We start from the raw sequence: 22,276 nt of genomic DNA, 5'->3' as shown, positions 1-22,276 counted from the left end.
GCCCGCTGAGCAGCTGGGCGGCCTTGTGCGGCGGAGCTGGGCCCCGGGCCAGGAGCAGGTCGGGGGAGGGTGGCCCTGCAGCCTCCCGATGACCCACATTCGGGCATCTTCCTGACCAGCCAGCGTCTCGAGCACCTTCTCACTTGCTCGCTTCTCTTCCTTGGCCAAGTGTGCGTTCACGTCCTCCTGTCTCTTCGTCAGGTTTCTGTCCTGTAATCATGTCGTGCAAATTCTCCGCGTACTCTGGACGAGCCGTGTCGGGCACCGTCTTGCACGCGTTTTCTCGCCATCTCGTTCGCCTGTCGGTTCTGTGAGCCTGTTTGTCGGAGAACGGGAGCTCGTTTTCAAGTTTGTTTCCTTTGAGAAAGAGAGAGCGACCCGGGGAGGGACAGAGAGGGGCTGCGAATCTCCACGCTGTCATCGCAGAGCCCAACGTGGGGCTCGATCCCACAGACCGTGAGATCGTGACCTAGGCCGAGATCAAGAGTCGGGCGTTTAACCGACTGAGCCCCCCACGCACCCCAACGGCATTTCACTTTGGTGAGGTCCACCTGGTTGCTTGTTTCCCTTGAACCATACGACTTACGGGTTTTCTGTCATTGTCACTCCACTGGCGATTTTTATTTTGACAGCTTTGTTTTTCCGTTTGCTCTATTCTCAGCGTGCTCGTGCTGGTTTGTTCCCAGTCCCCCAGACGCTGCTCCAGACTCCTCAGCCGCTTCTGGGGCGCCTGGGGGGCTCAGTGCTTTGAGCGTCTGACTCTTGGTTTCAGCAGGTCGTGATCTCACGGTACATGAGCTCGAGCCCCGTGTCAGGCTCTGTGCTGATGGTGCAGAGTCTGCTGGGAATTCTCTCTCTCCTTTGTCCTCTCTCTGCCCCCTCCTTCCCTGGATCTGTCTTCCAAAAATAAATGAGTACACTTAAACAAAATTTTTATTTTTTTAATTACACAAAGTTTTTTTAATGTTTATTTTTGAGACAGAGAGAGACAGAGCGTGAGCGGAGGAGGGGCGGAGAGAGAGGGAGACACAGAATCCGAGGCAGGCTCCAGGCTCTGAGCCGTCAGCACAGAGCCCGGGGTGGGGCTCGAACCCACGAACCGCGAGATCATGACCTGAGCCATAGTCAGACGCCCAACTCACTAAGCCACCCAGGCACCCCGAGGCGTCCCCTTTCCATCCCCGGGACTGGGGACTGAGTTTCCTGGGTCCTGTTTCTCGCTGGGTCAGCACGTTGTCCTTTTATAAAAATGCTTCCTCGGCACGTAAGTGGGAAAATACCTGACGCCTCGTCTGTCTGCAGCTGTCCTCCACTTGGCAGAAGGCCTGGCTGACCTGGAGTTCTGGGTAGGATTCGGTCTTCCAGACTTTCCCTCAGGGTCAGGAGGCCCCGCCCACCGTCGTCTGACCCCAGTGTTGCCTTCTTCCATGCTGCTCGGATGCTGATTTTTACCTGTGTGTGAATTGTTTTGTTTTTCTCCTCCCGGAAGCTTTTAAGATGTTTGCGTGTGGTGGCAGATCTCATACCGCGTCTGTGTGTGCGTGGAGGGCCCAGGCGGGGCTAGAGAGCTGAGCATCCCGCATCACGGGCTAGGCGTCGACCTCCGGGGCCACGAGCGGGGTGACCACGGGCCAGTGTTGAGGCCGCGACCAGATGTGGAGGAACGGAGGGGACCCTGGCAGGGGCCGAGGACAGACGCCAGGGGCGACGGTGTGCTGGGGGGGAGGTGGCGAGGCTGCTGGGGGCGGGGCCTGGTGCTGCGGGACGGGCTCGTGCCTTGTGAGCATCTGTCCCTGCCGTCCCCACAGCTGGTGCGTTTGCTGTCGCTACTGGAGAACATTCCATGGATTTCTCCATTCTTCCTGTCGGCAGTAGGGTTATTCCCCGTGGGTTTTGCTGGTCTGGACCCATAACGTCCACAGGACCGTGATGCTGAGCCCCGCCGCACGGTGACCTCCACGGTGCTCCCTGCAAGGGCGCCTCTGACGTGGTGCCAGGGCTGCTCTGCAGGTGGCCGCGGCCTCTCCCTGCCAACCTGTGGTCTTGCTTGGGGACAGGAGTAAGCAAGTGGCTCACGCCTGGCTTGTGAGGCTTCTGAGAGTCTTGGTGGGGCTCCCATGTGAGCGAAGCTCCCAGGCCACCTTCCACGTGGGCAGGAGCCCTGCAGGCCGCCCCGACCCCTGGGCCGGAAGCCGCAGCCACTGGCCAGCTTGGCCAACCTGGCTGTTGGGTGGGGGAGGGGCAAGTCACAGCCCCAAGGAGGCCAACAGGCGACCGTTTCCACCTTGGTATGACTTGTGGTATCCAAGGGGCCTGCGTGCCCGGGGGCAGGTGATGCAGCCCAGGGGGATGCTCGGCCTGGACCTGTCCCACACAGCGACTTGCTGAAAAAGGCGAGGTCTTCTGGGCCCTTCTGAGCGCCTTGCGTCTGTTCTGTGTGGCAGAAATGTCACAGTTGGAGTCCTTTGCTCGTGGCCAAGTGTGGGACAGGAGTTCGGTGGCTTATTTTGGCCACTGCTCCTGTGGAACCCTGTCATTGGGGTTTTAGGTGTTGAGGTCACTGGCCGAGGCAACGGTTCCTCAGTTCCTTGGTCCCATAAGCCTGCCAGCCCCTCGGGGTGGGGGGGGGGGGTCATCTGTATGGGCTCCGCACCCCTCCCTGCAGGCTGGTCAGGACCCCGATGTGAGGGGCCCACATGTATTCCCGGCTGGCCCCGAGTCCAAGCTGTTCTGTGGAGCACGTGGCCGTGCGTGAGTGTGTGTGCGCGTGTGCGTTTGAGGAGAACACCTGTTCCCTGATTCCAGACATGGGGTTCCTTGTCCCATTCCAGGCACGAGGCTCCTGGTCTTGATGGTTTCCTCGACTGATCAGTAAACAGAAGATCCGTGCACCGTGGCCCGAGGACAACGGGCTGTGGGTGTCTCCACCTGGTTCTGGCTTTCTGTGGTCGTGCAGTGTGTCCGTGAGTGTGTAAGCTGCACGCTGTGCGGTCACGTCTTCCTGAGGAGCCGAACCTCGTCACCACGCGGTGGCCTTCTCTGTCCCTTTGTTTGGTGTGGAGATTGATTTCCTGCTCCTCTTCCGCCTGTAGCCCCCAGGGGCTTGCTGTTTTGCGATCATTTCCTCCCAGCAGACCTTTCCTCCCCCCAGGATGGGAGGGAAAGAGGTGTGAGCCTCTGTCCTGGGAAGGAACCGGCCTCAGGGGGCGAGTGCCCCGTGGCGCCCCAGCCCAGGTGCTGGGAAGGCTGCCACCGCCTTTTGACCAGGGGTGGTTTGCGGACACATCGTCCAGACGCCCAGCACAGTGGGGCGTCGCCTGCCCTCTGGCTGCTGCCTCCCTGCCTGGGTCTGCTGCCGTGGCCCCTGGGAGCTGTAGGGTCAGGCATGGCCAGGTGCGCAGAGGCAGAGACCCTGGCCGCTCCCTTTTGTGTCCTGATGGCCCTGCCGTCCCCTGCAGAGCCCTGCACCTGCTTCCCGTCCGGCGTGAGGGTCTTGAGCAGCACACGCCTACACGTTAGCCCCACGGTGCTGCTCCGGGCTGAACCGGAAGTCGTGAGGGCCGAGAGGCTTCCCGTGTGTGGTTTTCCACTCCTGAGCGGGAGCCGCGGCCCCGTGGCGGTCCCCTGTACTCTCTGGAGGCACTGCCTGCGGCCAGGCTGCCCCTGGGCCCTCCTCTCTCCGTGTGCAGGAGGCGGGCGGCCTCTCTGCTTTGGTCCTGCCTGTCCCTGTGCCGTGAGGTCCAGACCTCACGGAGGGGACCCTCTCTGTTCCGCTCTGATCTTTCCCCTGCCCCGCAGGGAAGAGACTCGCTTTGATACAGCAAGCGGCTGGGGAACACGGGGACTGCCCTTCTAACCTGCTCGCCAGCAGCCGCCTGCACCTGGCCGTGTGCAGGGCCCCCACGTCTCTGCTGAGGCAGGCCCCAGTGCCACCTCCCGCCCCGCCACAGGGCGCTTCCAGGGGCGCCTTTGGTCTGCGTGTGCCCGGGGGAGGGGCGGCTCTTCCCACACCCTGCTCTGCGCCTCCGCCCGCACGGTTGCTGTGCTCGCTCAGGGCGACCGGCGTGTCCAGCCTGGGCCCGAGGCTGCAAGCCCTTCCCAGTGTGTGGCCCACGGAAGGGCAACCCGACCGCATGCTTGTCCCGGGAACCTGCTGGATCCCAGCATGACTGCCGCCCTTCCTCCTGGGTCCCAGTCCGTCTGAGCCCCTTGGAACAGCCTCCCTGACCCCGCCTGACCTCGAGCCATCAGAAGTGACATCAGCTTGGCGTGGGAGCACGGCACCGAGCCGTGGGCATTTCCAGAACTCCCACGTGGGCTCTGTGGTGGGTCAGGTTCGCCTTGCTCTAAGTGAGGACAGTGGTTTCACGGCTGAGCGGGTGCTGGCTCCACTGAAGTGCCAGCCCTGAGCAGGACTGAGCCCAGGGGACTCAGGTGGTGGCCGGGGCCCTTCCACACTCTTCACTGTTTTAAGCTTTAAGTGACTGGACGTTTCCGTTCGCAGAAAAGCTGGAAGGTCAGTGGAAGGAACCCCGGGGGCCGTGTCGTCTGCCCTGCGGCCACTCTGCCCGGTCGTCTCTGACTTTACCTCGTTTCTCCTGTCTGCCCGCCTCCCTGTATGCCACAGGCACATGCGTGGGGCTCACAGCACATGTGTCCCCTGCCCAGGCGTGGAGCGGCTGGCTCCTGGGCCTTCTGTGCCACTGTCATGGCCACTAGAGAGTGGGCCTCGGCCCCGGGTCACGGTGTGCAGTTGTGCGTGCTGTCCTCTGCAGCCTTGGCTCCTGGGGTGCCAGCCGCTGCTCTGGGTTTCTGTGCAGGGTGCTGTCCAGTCGGCTCACTGACAGCAGTGCCTGGGTGCTGTGTACTTGGACGAGGCCGCAGGCACACCCCCGGCTCTTCTCTCTAGGGCCACGGTGTGGCAGGGGCCGGGCTGAGCCCAGGTAGGGAGTGGGACATGGGGGCCGGAGTCCCAGTGTGCCCGGGCTCCTGGTACGTGTGTGCAGTGACTCAGGCCTTTTGTGCTGCAATCACTCAGGCAGAAGATGGTCACGTCACCTGCCCTCGGCCTTCCCTGGCTTTCTGGAGGGTTCTAGACTTTTCTGGAAGGTGGCACTACTTAAAGGGAAGCAGCAGTCATGGGGCGCGGGGCACAGTCTCTGCCGAGCCTCCGTTTCCCCAGCGCGAGGCCAGGTTTCGTGCCGAGCCCGCCCCGCCCCGTCCACGGCCTCCTCTGGGGCCTCATCCGTGTGAACGGCCGTTCTCTCTCTGTTCTCTGCCTTTGAAGGGGCCGCTTGTTTGTGATCCTGGCGTGTGTGTTCTTGCAGGGCCCGTCTGCCCACACCGAACCCGCCCAAGGGCAGCGGGAGCTCTGTGCTGGGCGCGGCCTGGCGGCGGGATGCTTGCTGCTGGGAGGCGGCCTGAAACCCGGCCTGCTTTGGCCCCTGAGTCACTGGATTAAGGGAGGTGCGACCTGAGCACTCCCCTGCCGTTTGGCTGCGCTCCACCCGTGGCTGCAGAGTGAACCTCTCAGGCCAGCTTCCCCATGCCCGCCTCTGGAGACCCCGCTGTGGGCTTTGGTGCTGCTTCTCGGCCCCGCCCGCACAGCCGGCTTTTGTCCAGCTTGGCCTCAGGCTCAGAGGGCCCAGAGGCACGGGTGCCTGTTCCTGAGTGCGGTGTGGCTGGAATGCAGGGCCCAGCAGAGGGGAATGCCCTTGACTCTGTGACCCCAGGGACTTGGAGACTATGGCTGGAGGGCTTCTGTTGGCAGAGGTCATTCTGAGACGCTGCCCTGGGCCGCCCACCTGCGCGGGCTCCTGTTCTCTCAGTGAGCATCGCCACCCCCCCCCCCCCCCCCCCCGCGGCCCCTGCACCTGTCCAAGGAGGTCCTCTCTCAGGCACATGACTACGCTCAGTCTGACGTGCCACCTGCTGTCAGACCCCGGCAGTAGAAAGTGCCCTTGCTAAACCCTCCCACCACTTACAGGCCTCAGCCAGACCCATCTCACACCCAAGGGGCCTGACTCCGAGCCCCCACGCCACCCGTCCCAGCCTGGAATAGGACCCCTTCCCAGCCGGTGACACCAAGGCTCCCCCAACAGCACGTGGAGGTGGGGGCGCCCCTAGACAGAGGCAGTCGCTGGACCCCAAAGATAAGGCCGCTCTTTCCCGCTCTTCCTTGGCCGAGTGGACCTACCAGGGCTTGACACACAGATCTCTGTGGACTCCCCGTCCTGCCCGTGGTCACTAAGGCTCGAAGCCAGCCCGGAGCTGTCGTGGGTTGTGTCCGCTCGGCCCAGTGTGGCAGCCGAGGCCTCGGGACTGAACACAGCAGGGCCGGGACGGTGTGGGGCCCCCCTCAGGGCCCCTGGGCCAACTAAGCAGCTCTCCTGCCGGGGCCTCCAGAGTAGCAGCTTAGCCCGCCCTCACGGGAGTGGTGTGGGCCAGATCAGCCCTCATCAGGAGACGTCGGTAAATGTTAGCTGGACCTGCCGTGTCCCCTGGGGCAGGAAGGCCAATGGGGGACGGCAGTCTCGGCTGGATCTCGTCCTGAGGACGGGCTGGGGACCGCCGGGCCCGTCGCCTGGTTTCCAGGGTCCCTGCTTGGAAGGCGGGAAGTGGAGCCTGCGGCCGGACTTCTGCGCTGACGTGGGGCTGGGCACAGCCTGTCGGGACCTGGCCCGGGGCCTCTGCTGGCAGCTTGTTCCTGCTCTGAGAGGGAGCGTCCGACCTGTCCCGCATCCCGGCATTTGGCAGGAGGCTTGCCGGGGCCCGGTGCACCCCACCCTCCCCTGCAGTGGCACGCCCAGGCCGGCCCTGGGGCCCAGAGCTTCCCCACTATGGCCAGCATAGCTGCAAGGTCCCCGGCCCGTGACCCCACCCTGTCACCCCCGAATCGAGGCATGGCAGGCAGACTGCACTGTGCCTGGTATGGTGGCAGTGCCCCGCTGAGAGTGTCTGAGGAGAGCAGCCCCTCCCTTTCCCTCGAGCGGCGGCTGGTGTCCACGTGGCGGCCCAGGGCTGGCGCAGGAGGAGGGTAGGCATGTCACAAGCAGTGTGACGCTCTGACCGTGGCGACCTGGTACTCCAGTGACTGGTCCTCTCCGAGTGACCTCTGTCCCTGTTTCTGTCTTGCGAGAGTTCGAGCAAGTTGGTGCTTAGGAACCTGTCCCGGCAGAGCCGATGTCCACTTGGACAGTTAGCCAGGGAGCGCGATGGGCAGGTTCCTGGAAAGTCGTGCCCGGTGGAGGGTCCTCGGTGGCACTTGGGAAGGAGCCGAGCAGCAGCGCCTCCCCGCAGCTGGGGGCACAGACTCACGTTGCTCCGGGCCAGGGCCGGGGCCTGTGTGGCTGCTGGGCCCCGCTCTGCCTACTCCTGACGAGGTCCAGGTGGCCCCCTGTCACCCAGTGTCGGGGTTTGCTCCCTCCGTGACTTTGGTCACTGGCATCTCCTTTGGGTAGAAACGTAGGCAGAAACCCCCGCTGTGTTCACACCGAGTGTCTCCTGGCAAAGTCATACCAGGCAGAGTGAAAGACAAGGCTGGTGGGCGGTGAGCCTGCCGGAGACGCGCCCTGGTGGACGCGTGAGGTGGGGGGAGGGGAGCGCGCGGGGATACTGTCCCCTCTGCCTCCCGGCAGGGGCTGCGTCTCCCTGTGCTCACACCATGGGGTCCCCGGGGGAGAAGGGGTCAGATGGAGTCGGTGCCCCTGCCAAGCCCCGTGCCCAGCTCCGCGCCACCCGGGGTTCACACGCTCGTGTGCTCCAGTCTCGGCAGGCACCTTGAGGCAGCACCCCTGCCATCCCGGACAGATGTCCTAGGGACCCCACTGCCCACCGTGTGCCCGTGGGACACACCTGAGGACCGTGTCCGAGCACAGATTTATTTGGCAGCAGGAGGCCGGGGGCGGGCTTGAGACTCTAAGATCCGAACAGACTCCCAGGTGCGGCTGATGCCAGCCCAGGATCTGACCCGGAACAGGTCCGGTTGGGGGCGCATAGGGCGGGGGGCCGAGTGTGGTTGGCCTCACCTCTGCCTCTGCCGTGAAGGGCCGGTGCCCAGGCGTGGACGGTTGACGCGGCATCGACACGAAAGGGCCCCGCGCTCTCGCTGTGCCTCAGAAGGGCGCATCGGTGAGGATCGCCGGCTGCTGTCATCGCCATGGCAACACAGCCATCGATTTTTCTCCTGGTACCCCACCCCCACCCCCCAAATCAGCCGCTTTCCATTTCTGCCTTTTTTGTGGGCGGGAGAAGAACCCGCTTCTCCCAGGGAGGAGCTGGTGGCTTCGAGGCCAGTGGAGAGGGTGGTGTTGGCAGCTCCTCCCGGGGGCAGGGTCCCCTTGGCGACGTCTGAGCGCCGCGTCCGGTGGCCCTGACGGTGCAACGCCCCCTCAGCCCCTGTGCTGTCTTCCCCTTAAGAGAGCTCTATATTTGTGCCTTGTTCAGGCATATGCTAATTAGCTCTTGGAGGCGCCTTCCGCTCTGGAAGCCACCAGAATAATTGAGCATTATGGATATTTGCTTCAGAAGGTTCCAGAAGGTGGTGTGCGTTCACAGCCAAGTTTGAGCAGCTGACCCCTTGGCTCTGGGCCCCTCCTGAAATGACAGACACCAGAGACGTGAGCTCTCGGTGTCCTCGGTGGCCACTAGTGACCACAGGGGACGCCGTGATCTCTGAGCAGCACCGGAGCAGCCCTCCCACCAGGTCCGTCCAGCTCCAGAAAAACCAGAGGGAGCTCACGTCCCTCCTGTGTACCCTCTGGCACTGTCTGGGGCTCTGAGGACTCGCCTGGTGCGGGGCTCTGCCGGGAGGAGGCAGAGAGCATTGGCGAATCCCGAATCCCGCTTCACCACGGTGCGCACAGTGCCCCAGGCTGCAGAGTCCTCGCCGGGTGGGTCTCTGCTCTGCTCCTCCAGGGCTGGATGCCGAGTAGCAGAGCCCCAGCAGGGTTGGGGCTCCTGGCAGGCCTGTGGCTGCCGTGGTCTTCCCCTGGGCTCTGGGTCCCAGACCCCCGAGAGAGACTGGCTGAATCACAGGTTCCACAGGGTTCCGCTGGCGTGCCGGTCGAATAACAAACACTCCCTTCTCCCGAGGGCTCCCACCCTGAGGGCGCACCACAGCCCTTGCCCTCACCCCTCCCTGGCCTCAGGCTCCCTCAGGCCCCTCCAGTGAGGCCCTGGTGGCTCTGGCCTGACCAGACCTCTCCTGATCAGAGCGCGTACTCCTGCAGTCATGTCTCGGGGTCCCTCTGGCTTCACATGACACCTGTGCTCATCAGCATGGCCTCGGATGGCACCACATTCTGCTCCGGATCCTACCTGGGCCACCCCGACCCCTGCCTTGAAGAGTCCTGGTGGCTGTGTCCCTAGGGTCCTGGAAGGGCCTTGGCTCTGAGGGCACAGCCTATAGCCCTGGGGCCTTCCTGCCTTTCCAACATGGTCACATCCAGTTCTGCCAGGGCGTGGTGCCCCCCCCTGCCCCCCCCCCCCAACAGGACTTAACTGCTGGGAGGGAGGAACATCAACCACTTGAGCTTGGGGCGGGGGAAGGGCCGGGCGGGTGGCACACGTCTGCTCCCAGACCTTGTCTGGCCGGCCTCCTGTACCCTGGGAGGGGGTGGCGAGTGTGTGCAGGACCCTCCCCAGCACCAGTCCTGGCTGCTCCTGGGGCTCTGTCCGGGCTTAGTCTAGCTGGGGCTGGTGTCACGGGCTTGACTGTTCCCTGGTGCAGGTTAGCAGGTATGGGATTTGAGTAGAGGGCTTGGGGCAGCCACAGGGAGACTCTCAGAGGAGATGGGGCCCGACTCGGGCCCCCGGTGACCCAGGGCTCACATGTGAGGACCCTTCACCATGGGATGTCCCCCTCCTAGAAGCTGAGTGCTTCCTGTGAGCACCCAGCCTGGTCTGAGTGCTGATCTTCCCTAAGGGCCAGTGGGCCAGGCACCTGGTCTCGTCGTCGTCCCCACCCAGTCACGGCGCTGCTGAAGACACCCCCTGTCTTGTGGCGTCAGCTCCCCTGGCTCCTGCCGACACCACTCCTTTGTGGGTGGCTGCCCCTCACACAGCTCCTCGCGTCCACAGGGCCCTGTGAAGTTTGTAGCAGCCGGGATCAGAGACCGGAGACCAGACCGGCGGCCAGTCCCCACTGTGGGAAAGGCTCAGGCAGGCCGGCAAGGAAGATGTCTGGTGCTCGGGACCCCCACCCAGGCCTGACTTTGTCACTGAGGGGGAAGGGTGGCAGGGGTGGGAGGTTAGGGGGCGCCTGTGGTGCCCACCCCTTGACCCTGAGGGGGTGGCGGCTTCCCGCAGGCGAAGGCCTGGTTCCACAGGGAGACTGAGTGTTGTCCCCCTGCTGGGGCTTTTCCCGTCTCTTTCCCTATTTCCTTAACTGTTTCAACCACCACCATCCTGCCTAAGCAGGGAGGGGTGTGTGTGGAGGGGCTGCTGGTATCGAGGCAGTGCTGTGCCCACGTTCCTCGTGGTCGTTGTCGCTGTTGCTGACGGAGTCCATCGATTGCCCAGCCCGGTCCCCCTGATCGTGAGATGCACGGCCCTACTGATTTAATCACAACACCAGGTACACACATCCGTGCTTGTTACCCGTGAGAAAATTAGTTCAGCCCGGGAAAGGCTGTCCTGGAGCCCTTCCCCCACAGACTCCTTCTCTGTGTGGGTCGGTCACCCCGTAGGTGGCCCTCCCTGGTGAGCACCCTCTGCTCTGTAGACAGGCCACACAGCAGAAGCTGGTCTCTGCCCCTGGGGCTCAGTCCCGCTGTGTGTGGCAGTGGGTTTTAGAGGCCCGGTGGGTGTCTGATCCTCTCCCCCTCCCCCAAGTCAGGCCGCAGCCAGCCTGTGCCTCAGAGATTGAAGCTGCCTTCCTTGAGTTTCCTCAGAAAGTTAAAAATGGAACTGTCTTAACGATCCAGTAATCACACCGCTGGATATCTACCCAAAGAATACAAGAAACACTAATTCGAAGGGATTCGTGCACTCGGTGTTAAATGCATTATCAGCGATAGCCAGGCTATGGGAGAAGCCCCAGTGTCCATCGATAGACGAACAGATGAAGAAAACGTGTATATACAGTGGGATATTACTCAGCCATAAAAAAGAATGAGATCCTGGCATTTGCCACGGCGTGGATGGAGCTAGAGAGTATGATACCGAGTGAAATAAGCCAGTCGGAGAAAGACAGATACCATATGGTTTCACTGATATGTGGGATTTAACAAAAAACAGATGAACAAAGGGGAAAAAAGAGACAAATCAGGAGCCAGACTCTTAACTGCAGAGAGCACACTGATGGTTACCCCAGGGAGGTGGCGGACGGGGTGGGGGGGAGGGGACCGGCGATGGGTGGTGAGGGGCGCACCTGTCATGGCGAGCAGCGGAGCGAATTGCGTCACCGTATGGTACGCCTGAAGCTGTCACGCTGGGTGATAACCAAGTGGGATTAAGATAAAGACAGAAACTGCCCTCCTGGGCCATCTCCACCGGAGGTCCCCAGCTTCCTCTCCGTTTCTTGGGTCAGGTTTTACGAGCGTCCCCACCTCCAGACCTGTCAGTTTGGAGGTGATGCTCACCTGGCCCTCCACGGGGCACCCAGCCCTGTCCCCTGGTGGCAGGCTTGGTCCCTTTCACCATGGGGTCGGCACGGGCCACTGTCTGGCTTTGCGGGAGCCGTCCCCCAGCCGCCTCCTCGGGCGTGTGGAGCGCTGGCAGAAATTGTTCTTTTTTAAGCCTCAATGGGGTGTTAACTCATCCTTGTGAAATGGCGTCCTCACTCCTTGGGGATTAGGAACCGGCGGGAGGGCCCCGGAGGGGCTCTCAGCGGACTCTGGCGCCCGCCCCAGCCTTGCATGCATGAGCGAGCCCCGGGCCCCCTCCCCAGCCTGTGTTTGTTGCAATCTGCCAGATTGACGCTGCCGTTCAGCTCCTTGTCATTTGAGGGTTTTAAGATACGACGGACGTCGTATCTTCTGCAAAAAAGAAAAGAAACAAAAACCCAGCCTGAATCTTTACAAACGTCCGTGTCGTGAAAGCGTGGGGGGCTCCCATGGGTCCAAAGACCCCAGTGCCCAAGGAGGAAGACGCAACTCTGGGCACCGGTCCACGCTCCTTCCTGGAACCTGTCTCCAAGCCCGGTTAGGACACTGGGTTCCGAGCGCTTGAAGCAGCCTTTGGATACACAGAGCGCTGAGTCCCCGAGAGAAACCAGACCCAGCCAGAGCTTAGCGTGCGGTCCCAGGCGGGGAGAAGTTCTGGATGCACTCTGCGCGCTGTCCTGTGGAGAGTCTTGTGTCGGTGGTGGCTCTCCTCACGGGGGCAGGGGTGTGCTGCCGTGGCACCGGGCCCTGTTCTCAGCATGCAGGCTGGGGCCACGTCCCGACGCTTGCTGCTGAATCCCAAGCGGTTCTGCAGAAGGGGTATGTGCGTGCGTGCGTGCGCGTACGCGTCAGGAGCAGAGAGTTAAAGCAAACACGGCCAAACGTCGAGGACGCGGGGACCTGGGTGGTGGCGGACTGGTATTTGCGTTGTTACTCTTGCAGTCTTCTGAAGGTCTGGGAGATGCGGCTGAGGGAGCGTGTGTTGTGCTCCGGAAGTGTGTGTAAGCCACGGAAGAAGGGACTCTGAAGCCGTGGCTCGTGGCTCTTCTGATCTACCAGCGGCTCCCACTGTGTTTACCCGGGGCCGTCAGGGGAAACTTCTGGGTGCGGCTGTAGAACCCGCCTCTGACGTGCCCCCCGGGCCTCCTCCCGGCCCACAGAGGAGTCCTGGGTGCCGGCCATCGCTGCTGCAGGGGCCTGGCCGGTGCTGCCGCTTCCCACAGGAGGCGGCTCTGCGCCTGTGCTGGTCCTGGGGTCCGAGAAGCTGCGGGACAGGTGTCCCTGCTGCCGGCTGCCAGCCCTGGCTGTGGCCTCTGTGCCACGTGGTGGCCACCAGGATCCTTGGAACCCCGAGGCCGGGTCCCCGTCTGCTGCCAGCCCCGCTGACTTTCTTGGCCTTCTGTGAGCGTGCCAAGCAGCCCCGCCGTCCTGGCGGCCTCCGGGAGGGGGCACAGGTGCCACGCCGAGGGCCTCTGTTAGTTGTCTCACCTGGAGCGGGTGCTCACTGCAGTCATGGGGCCCCAGCCGCAGAGGATGGTGTGAGCAGCGGCCCCAGGCTGGGAGCGGCCTCCTCCACCGGGTGAGGGTTCTCGTGTCAGCATACCAGCCTGCAACTTGTAGAGTTCGTACTTTTAAAAACTCGGGTGCACGGAATTTTCTTAGTTTTCTGCGATCTTTTCTCTTTTCCCAAAGAGCCCCGCTTGGGGAAACCTTTGAAGGTTTCCCGGGTTCCGCGATGTCACCGGTGTGGTCCTGTGTCCCCGGACGTGTATGAAGCCGCTGGCCGAGTCCCGCTCGGTGTGGTTTGGGCGGCCCACGCCTCCGTGCTGTCGCTCTGGAGGTTCCGAGAGCATCCTGGGAGGCTGATTCTTCTGTCATCTGCTCGCGGGACACGGCCGCGCACCAGCAGGGCACTCCTTCCCATGGGACCTGTCTTCACCGCGAGTGCCAGGGCCCTCTCGGGAGCCCTGGTCCTGCTCTCGTGCCGCACATCTGCCCAGCCTGGCTGTCCTCCCTGGTGAGGGCCCGTCAGCTGGACCTCCCGCGTGTTCAGCCGCTCCCCCTGGGCTGCTGCGGCCTCTCGCTCCTGCCTTTTTCGCTCCTTGGTGGCTGGCACCTGACACTGTGTGGGGCCGCCCAGGCCCCCGGCGCCGAGGTTCTTGCCGGGGCCCGTGCAGAGTCGTGGAGGTCCGGCAGAAGTTCTGGAGCGCGGGGTGCAACGTGTGGTAACAGTAGCGACTGGGTTCTGGCGTCCCCTGCGCTCGCCATCCTGCTGGGCGGCCGGCGGTGGCAGGGGCTTCCCCAAGGACAGCCTCCGCCCTCCCCTGCCCTCCTGCGCGGCTCTGACCTGCTGGAGGCTCAGCTCCCGTTAGGATGCGCGGCTTCGTCGGTAGCGTCCCTGCTTCACGTTCCCAGCCGCTGGCGCCAGTCCGGAGCAGGGCCGCCGGCGCGGGCTCCCTCTGGGGTCCCGAGCCCCCGGCCCCCACAAGTGGCGGCTCTGGCTGCTGGAGCCCGGCTCTGCTTGTCTCCGCCGGTCGGGGGGCAGTCGTGCTACCGCAGATGGGAAAACCTCAGCATGTGTCGTGAACGCCAGCGGTGTGTCGGCGGAGTGCGGGGCTGTCGGGGCGAGGGCGGAGCGTCACAGCTGCGCTGCTGGCACCTGCCCTGGGCGGTGGCCTCCACGTGTCCGGCCTGAGGAACGACAAGCCTTCGATCCCCGTGCCGGGGCAGCGTTCCCCCGCGAGAGGCCTGAGGGGTTGACACGCCGCAGCTGGATGAAGCTCAGCGAAGAAGCCACGGGGGGCGGCGTCTACGCGTCCGACTCCTCTTACGTGCCACGTCCCGGCAGGGAGATCCATAAGGACAAGAGGACCGATGCTTGTCGGAGGCTGGAGGGGAGGGAGTGTGTGGGGACAGAATTGCCTCTGCGGGGATGGTCTGTTCTGGAGTTCGGGGTGATGGTCACTCAACGCAACGAATATACTTAACGCAGCTGCCTCTCGGGGGCTCACAGGCCCGGGCTCCCGCACCGTGTCCTCGTTGGGGGCCGGGTCCCGGGGGCTCAGGGCCCTGGCCCAGTGTCCTTATTGGGGGCCGGGTCCCCACTGCAAGGCTGGAGAGTCTCTTGTGTCCCTGTCACCCCAGGGCTGGGCCAGCACCCTGCGTTTCCAGGGCCCCCAGCCCATCTTCGGTGGCACATGGACCTGCCTACAAGATGCCCAGGCTCCCGGGTCACGGTCGGTCACGCCTGTCCCGCCGCCGTCCACACGAGAGTTAACCACAGGAGACAAAACCGGCTTGAGTCCAGCCAAACATCCCCTGCACGTCCCCCCACCCCCCACGGTGGGCTGTGCTGTCCCGTGTGTGTGCACCTGCGTGTGTTCGTGTGTGCCTTGCGTGTGCACGTGCCTGTGCACGCATGTTTTCCTGTGCACGCACGCACATGTGTGCATGTGCTGGCTGTCCCCCTGGGGGAGGGGCGTTTCTGTGGGTACCGAGCTCCACTCTTCACCTGAAGGCGTCTGAGGTCCCTGAAAAGACTTGACGTGTTCGAACTCTGGGGCGAGGGGGTTCAGCCAGAGGCGACTCACTGCTCAGCTGGCTGTGTGACCAGCAAGGCAAACACTCGGTGTGAGGGCTGCAGAGGGCGCGGCTTCCCCTCAGACGCCTGCGCTTTAGACACCTTTGGTCCCGTATGTGGCTCGCCCCTTCTCTTGTCCTTGCTCCTGAAGGCCCCCGCCCCTTCCTCGCTCCAAACCCTCCTCCCCACCTGGGACTCCTTGAGCCAGCGTGGCCCCTCCGCTCCAAGCCGGCCACCAGGCTCCAGGCTTTGCTGACTCACTGGCCCCGGGTGTGGCCCGGCCGCCCTCCCCACTCCCGTTGCGCCTGGGGCGTGGGCACCTGCCGCCTGCCACCCCTTCTGTTGATGCTTTGGAGCCCTGGCGGTTCGTCAGGCAGTGGTGCTCGGTGCTGAGCTGTCCCACTCTTCCACTGTTTGCTCTGGCAAGGTTGGGTCGGAGCTGCTATTTTAAACCCGGTTTTTCGAGTTTGGGACTCACCTGTGCTGTGAACCCAAGACATGGCTTCCCAGGGCCCCATGCGCCTACACAGAGGAGTCCACGGGGAAGGTCTGCAGCCGCCTCTTTCCTGGGCAGCGGGTCCTGGAAGGGTGTCCCCACTCCATGCTGTCCTTCGCGCATGGGAGGTGGCGTGGAGGGAGTCGCGGAACCCCAAAATCAGACCCAGCTCCTGTGAAGGGGGCTCTAGGGACCTGCACCAGCTTGCCTTCTGGGACCTGGTAAGGGGACAGGTGAGCATTAGTGCTGACACCTCAGGTTTGGGCTCCTCTTGGCAGGGGTGAGGCTGCCCTGCAGCCAGCTTGGGGCCAGCAGCGCCCCAGGGGCCCAGTGGCTGGTGGGGCTGTTCACCAACAACCCCCCCCCCCGCCCCCGCCCCGTTCCTGCAGCTGCGTGTACAATGCAGTTTAAAAATTGACTGTGTGGGCTGGTTTGTGCAGCCACGGGCCTGCAGCTCAGAGCCGTGTGTGCACTGGCTGCGTGTTCCCCAGCGTGTGCACCGGCAGCTCGGCCACGGGCCCCAGGGCGCCTCTGAGCGTGTCTGTAGCGGGGCGCACAGCAGGAGCCCCCCAAGGGCTGCAGGTGTTTTCGGCCTCGGGCGTTCACCGTGGTGCTTACTGCTGTCAGTTGTTCGTAAGCTGGTGCGCAGGCTCTCCGGGAAATATGTGCTTTCAACGTGACCTTGACGTTGACTTCTGATTCCAGGGTCTAGAGCTTGGCCGATGCCGTGGACGCCGCCCTAGGCAGGAGACTTTGCTGGACCACGTGAGAACGTGGACAGGCTGCTTGCCACGTGTCTTCCTTCCGGACTTGATGCCCCTCCAGGGGGCTGTGGGGGCAGAGGGGTGTGGGTGAGGGCGGTGCCCACAGGCTGGGTCTGGGGCTCTCCCCATGCCCCCCAGACCTCGTGCTGTGTGGGTGCTGCGCCCCTTGGCCTCCGTTTAACCAAGTCCCAGATGCCCGCAGCCAGAGAGCCCAAAGGTGTGTCCGAGGGCCCCAACACGGGAAGACCCCTGCGTCACAAAGAAAATCCTAGGTGTTTTCCCGATCTTCGGGCGAGGGGCGTTCTGGGAAACTTCCAGAAGGATGCAAAGCACAAAGAAGCAGAACGAATGTGGGGCTGCCCCTCTGGGGTCCTGGACTGCCTCTGAGCACCCGGGGGCCGGGCCCGTGGATCTGGGTTTGGGACACGTCCTCGCCACGCACACCAGATCGGGTGTGCACGGATGGAGGGCGATGCCCAGGTGCCGGTAGGGCCGCGGGTCTGCACTAGGCAGGTGGCGGCAGCCTGGCCTCCTCCGCGGGGCTGCCCTGGCTGGGGCCCGTGTGCTCCTGTTCATCCTAGTGGCTTCCCTCCGGCCAGCGCTGGGGACCCGGGCCTTCACGTCACCTTCCGTCTCCTGTGGCTCTTGGCCTATTCCCTAGCACGTCAGACTCCCAGGGTCAGGATTGGGTGGGAGTAGTGTCTCGACCTCTCCTGCAGGGGTGAGTCAGCTCAGCCCCTCGGCATGAGGTCAGCCATTGGCCGCGTGGGGTCACAGCTCCGACCTGACCACAGGAAGCCTCGGTGGAGGCAGGGCCTTCTCCCCAGGGCTGCCCCTCCCTGCCCTGCCACGTCCCACAGCACCCTCAGGCCCGAGGTCAGACCAGGAATGGGAGTAACTTGAGGACCTCTGGGTCCTGCCGGGCATGGCCCATGCCGTGGCTCTGGTGCTGGCGTCTGTGGTGGTGCCGGCACGCCGTGGCACTTGTCGCGTCGAATTAGGTGGTTTGTGCACTGGGAGCTTCTGGGGTCTGCCTCCATTGCCTCCCAGCTTGTGGGTCCTAAAGACGACCCGGTGGGACACAGCTCTGGTCTGGGAGCCACGTGCTCACAGCCCAGCCACTGAGATTCCTGTGTCCGTGGGGCCGTGGCAGCATGCAGGTCTGAGGCCCAGGCTCACACACACCCTCTCTCACTGGCACACACACGCCAGGGCCGTGGCAGTGGCCCTTCCGGGGGCAAGGGTGCCCCTCCTCCATCCCAGGCCTCCCACAGGCCAGGCCCCAGACTGGCAGGCATGAGGGGGTCTCTGTACCCGTTGGGCTCAGTGTTGGGTGAGGAAGAGGGCTGGGTCAGCCTTGCAGGGCCTACGGTGGGACAGCGGGGTCCCGGCTGCCGGGTGAGTCAGTCAGCAGAAGTCTGCGTGTCTGGGGCCGAGCAGGCATCTGGGGACGCATCCAGTGGCCCTGAGAATCGGGGTGAGTGAGCTCAGGCCAAGGCTCAGGGCCCCGCAGGGTGGGGTCCCACTCGCTCAAGCCGAGCCTGGCAGTCTGCGCTGAACAGCGGGTCTGTCTGTACGGCTCCTGGTCCCAGCCAGTGCTCAGCGTGCCCCGTGGCCCTCAGGCCAGGATGGTGTCAGCAGCCCCTGGAGCAGCCAGTGAGCAGGAGAAGCGGGTCTCCCCGGAACCCCGCCGTGCTTCTGGGAGGGAAGGCGACCCCGGTGAGGCTATCCGTGCGTCCAGTGGGCAGCATGACCCCATTGAGGCTTCTCACAGAGGCCACGGGAACTGCTTTCCGCTTCTGGCCGGCCTTGCTGGGGGCCAGGGTTCCCCTCGTGACTGCCCCCCGAAAGGATCCTCTGGGTCACGTGACCCCGGGGGTCTCAGGCACAAGCACAGAGGGCTCGCTGGTGTGGGCGGCACCTCAGGGATGGGGTTTGTCGGAAGTGCCCACCCTCGAGGGCAGAACGGGCCCCCTGCTCCATCGTGTCCACAGCACGGGGACGGTATTTGCTCCACGAGTGGCCTCCAGGGGAGGACCAGCCGCTCAGGTGAATGCAGCCTGGCTGCCCGTTCCAGCTCTCCCCTCCGCCCTGGGTGGGGGTCCTTCGTGCCAGTGCTGGGGGGCAGCTGGGAAGCCCTGAGGGTCTTGGGAGGGAGGTGCCACTGAATGGTCTCCGGCCTAGAGCTTGTGTCCTGTGGGCACTGACTTGGGGGCGGGTTTTAGGGCTCTGTTGACCCTGGTTGTGTCTTGAGCTGCACGGCGTCCCTCCCTCCATGGCCACAGCCTGGAACGCTCAGGGCTGTGCCCCTGTCGGTCACAGTGACCACGCCTCAGGATGGAGCTGTGTGGAACCTTCAGGAGCTTTGGGAGAAGGAAGCGCTCGGCTGAGCTCCCTGTCCCCAGAGGCCTGTCTCCTTCCCCTTCATGGAGCTGCGCGGGCCGAGTGGGGTGTTGGAGGCATCTCGCGGCCGATCGTCTGCTACCGAGAGAGAGAGAGTTTGGGGTATGGGCTGATATCAGGTCACCCAGAAACCTGCAGAGCCCCGGCATGTGCCCTGCCTGCAGGTGAAGTGAGCCGTGTCCTTGACACGCAGGCTGGAAACAGCCTCTGGGTGACGGCCTGCGCCTTTCTGCTGCCACGTTCAGTTTCCTCGTGTGTCTCTGGAGACGGGCCCAGGACACGTCAGTGTCCCTGAAGCGTCGCTGCTCCAGAAAAGGTGTTTGGAGAGCTGTGCCACATGCTCCGATTGTCCCCAGAGGCCCTCGTGAGGTCAGCCAGGCCCGTGCACCTCGCATACCTCCTCGGGCGCCCTCCCCTCTGGGGCCTGCAGCCAGGTCTCGTGTTTGCCCCAAGTAACGCAGACGTTTGTTGGCCCTGGTGGCAGCTGGGCCCAGAGTGGGCGGGGGGCAGTTGTTGGGGGCTGTGCGTGAGAGCGAGATGCGGGATGAGAGCCGCGTGTGCTCGGGGCTCGCTCGTGGGCTTGAGGCGGCCTGTTTCTCTGTCGTGAACCTGGGCTCAGTGCCGACGCTTGGGGACTGTGACCCCTCAAAGTCACCCGGTGATTGTGTGCTCGAGGCCTGGCCTCCCTTGTCATTCTAGAATCTTCTGTCTCACTTCGCTGGCGCCATCAGGAGACACGGTGCCCTCTCTCCTGCCCCTGGCGCACTTCTGCCTGGGCCCAGACGCCTGCGCCCGCCTCCGGCACCCTGGTCCCCTGCCACGAGAGGGGTGCGGGGCGGAGGGCCCGTCACGCAGAGTGCTTAACTTTGCTCTCTTCTCTGCCTTCCTGCCTTTCCAGGAGACGTTCTCTTTCAGATGGCTGAAGTCCACAGACAGATTCAAAATCAGTTGGAAGAAATGGTGAGACCCCCAGGGTGGGAGGGTCAAGGGTAGGCGGGCAGGTGGGCAGACAGGCAAGGGCAGGCAGGCAGGCCAGTCAGAGGTGAAGGGGAGAGCCGGCTGTGCACCATGGCCACACGTCCACCTGGGGACATTGCATAGTGGCCGCGCTCAGAAAGACGCAGATGTGCTTTAGGCCCGGGACAGGAAGTCACATGCTGGGGAGGAGGCTCGCTGTGGGGAGCAAGTACATACAGAAGGACACGGGGGCACAGGGCCCAAGTCAGACAGGATCCCACAGGGGCCAGGTGGGGACACAACGCATGATGGGCCTGGGGAGCAGCATGCTCCCAGATCATACGGGCCCGGCCAGGACCCAGCGGGTCTAAAGCGAGGGGTCACTCGGGCCTTTCCCAGTTTGCATTCAGGCCCGTGGCTCACGTCAGCGCGAGTAACTCCCCAGAGCAGGCAGGGACAACAGGGAGCTGTTTCTGTCCCCCGCCACCCCGCCCTGGGAGCGGAGTCCCGAGGCCATCAAAGGCCAGAATGGTCTGACATCCCGACCTCTGTTCAGCTGTCGGTCCTGGAGCCTCCCGGCTCCTCTGGGCCCGCCTGTCTGTGCAGGGCCACCGGCTGAGGGGTGAGACGGGCCCCTTTCCCCTCGGGGTGGCCAGTGCCCCGGGTGCTGCGGTGGCCGTCCGCCTCTCCCGGGCTCCCTGCCCCCTTCCCTGCCTGCCTCCTGCCCCGGCCCGCGCCTCGTGTGGTGCTGACGGCCGTGTGTTCTGTCCGTCCGCAGCTGAAGTCCTTCCACAACGAGCTGCTCACACAGCTGGAGCAGAAGGTGGAACTGGACTCCAGGTACCTGAGCGTAAGTAGCTCTGCCCACGCCGGTCGGGTCACCCGTGCCGGTCCCCCCGCCCCCGTGCACAGGCTGACGGCTCGCTGGGGGCTGGCCTTCCAGCAGGGTCCCCGCGGGCCTCCGTGGCCCGGTGGGCGGGGGGGGGGGGGGGGGTGGACGCCTGCCTGTCCTGCTGCCCCCCCCCCCCCCCCCCCCCCCGCAGCTCACCGCTTTGGGGAAGGACAGTGGCACGGTGTTGCCACCCCGCGGAGCCTGCACAGACTCCCCGACCTGCCGTAATTTCACCGTCGTCCCCCCCCCGATGGTGCCCGTGCTGCCATCACCCTCCGCCGCGGCTGTGGGGCCTCATGTGCCGGGCTCTGGTGGGTGTGTGACAGGACTTCACGCTCTGGCTCTCGGCGGCACAGGAGGGGACGAGGCGAGACCCGGTTTTCATCTCTGGGAGCAGAGGGCCCCCGAGGCCCTGGCCTCGCTCTCGCCTCTCGGCCCGCCGTCCCTCGGTGCTGGGGGTGGCGGCCGCCCTGCGTAGAGCGGGAAGGGCCGGCCACTCATGGGTCCCCGCTCTGTGTTGTGTGCTTGGACCGCAGGCTGCGTTGAAGAAATACCAGACGGAGCAAAGGAGCAGGGGCGATGCGCTGGACAAGTGCCAGGCCGAGCTGAAGAAGCTTCGCAAGAAGAGCCAAGGCAGCAAGAACCCGCAGAAGTACTCGGACAAGGAGCTGCAGGTAGGGCCCGGCCGGTGCCGCGGCGGCCTCCGTGGGTCCGGGGCAGCGAGCGCCGCCCGTCTTGGCGCCGGCACGCGGCCCCCGCCCTGCTCCCGCCTCCTCCGCGGGGCACCGGAAGGCTGGCCACCAAAGGAGCAGAGACCCCGGGGACAGCTTCCTGCCCCGTTCCTCTGGACTCTGCCTCGGAGGCAGACCCCAGACTGGCAGTCGAATCAGCCTGTGGCCGCCCGGCCCCAGGACTGGGCCCAGAGCCCTCACGGGCAGACGCCGGCCGGTCGGGCGTCTCAGCGGCCCCGCCGCGAGAGGCAGATGGCACGGGAGGGGCCGGCGCTGGTGCGGCTTCCCTCACTGTTGTGCCCGGCCCGGCAGGCGTCGTGTCCCGAGCAGGGCTAGGGTTTAGGACAGCGCGGCCCGTGACGGGCACGGGCCCAATACACCTGATTGGCCGGAACCCCCCGGCCAGTCGACACAGATCAGGCCCAGAATACCCAACCCCCGAGGTCACACGACTCGGGTAAGGAGGAGACAAAACGGGACGCCGTCGTGTCCAGAGGAAACCGCAGGAGAACCTGTCCCAGCTGCTTCAGGGGAAGCACCGCGGGGACGGGCATGAGCCCCTCACCTCCCGGGGCCCCACCCTTCGTGTCAGCCGTCAAATCGGCACCCCTGAGGTGCGCCGCGCGCCCCTGCTCGGGGGCTCCTGTGTGCGCCCACGGGGCCTTGGCCGCAGGCGGGAACTGACTGGTGGGCCGTGGGCCACGCGGGGCACGCGCCCTCCCTGCGCCTGGTGCCGACGAGAGGCCCACCTGCTCCCCGACGCGGTCCCCGCCTGGCGGGGAGCACGGACCGGGCAACGGCGGGCCAGAGCCGTCGCCCTGTGTGCGAAGCGGCGCAGCCCCGTGAG

At 64.5% G+C, this 22,276-nt stretch overlaps 1 protein-coding gene across 5 annotated transcripts in view; it reads left to right on the top strand.

Moving 5' to 3' along the window:
- BAIAP2 (BAR/IMD domain containing adaptor protein 2) overlaps positions 1–22,276 on the top strand; it is a 62,919-nt gene that overhangs the window by 18,702 nt on the left and 21,941 nt on the right. For all 5 annotated transcript variants that reach the window (XR_009255009.1, XM_058703944.1, XM_058703947.1 and 2 more), the window contains exons 4-6: positions 19,748–19,809; positions 20,585–20,656; positions 21,235–21,372. Coding sequence is in view for 4 of the 5 variants with exons in the window: in XM_058703944.1 (XP_058559927.1) it covers positions 19,748–19,809; positions 20,585–20,656; positions 21,235–21,372 (272 nt within the window). In the remaining variant the exon portion in view is untranslated. The remainder of the gene's footprint in view (positions 1–19,747; positions 19,810–20,584; positions 20,657–21,234; positions 21,373–22,276) is intronic.

Source organism: Neofelis nebulosa, chromosome 16, assembly GCF_028018385.1.
Source record: "Neofelis nebulosa isolate mNeoNeb1 chromosome 16, mNeoNeb1.pri, whole genome shotgun sequence".
In the NCBI taxonomy this organism is placed as follows: Eukaryota; Metazoa; Chordata; class Mammalia; order Carnivora; family Felidae; genus Neofelis; species Neofelis nebulosa.
Note: the sequence above shows the minus strand (reverse complement) of the source record. Positions and strands in the feature narration are given on the sequence as shown.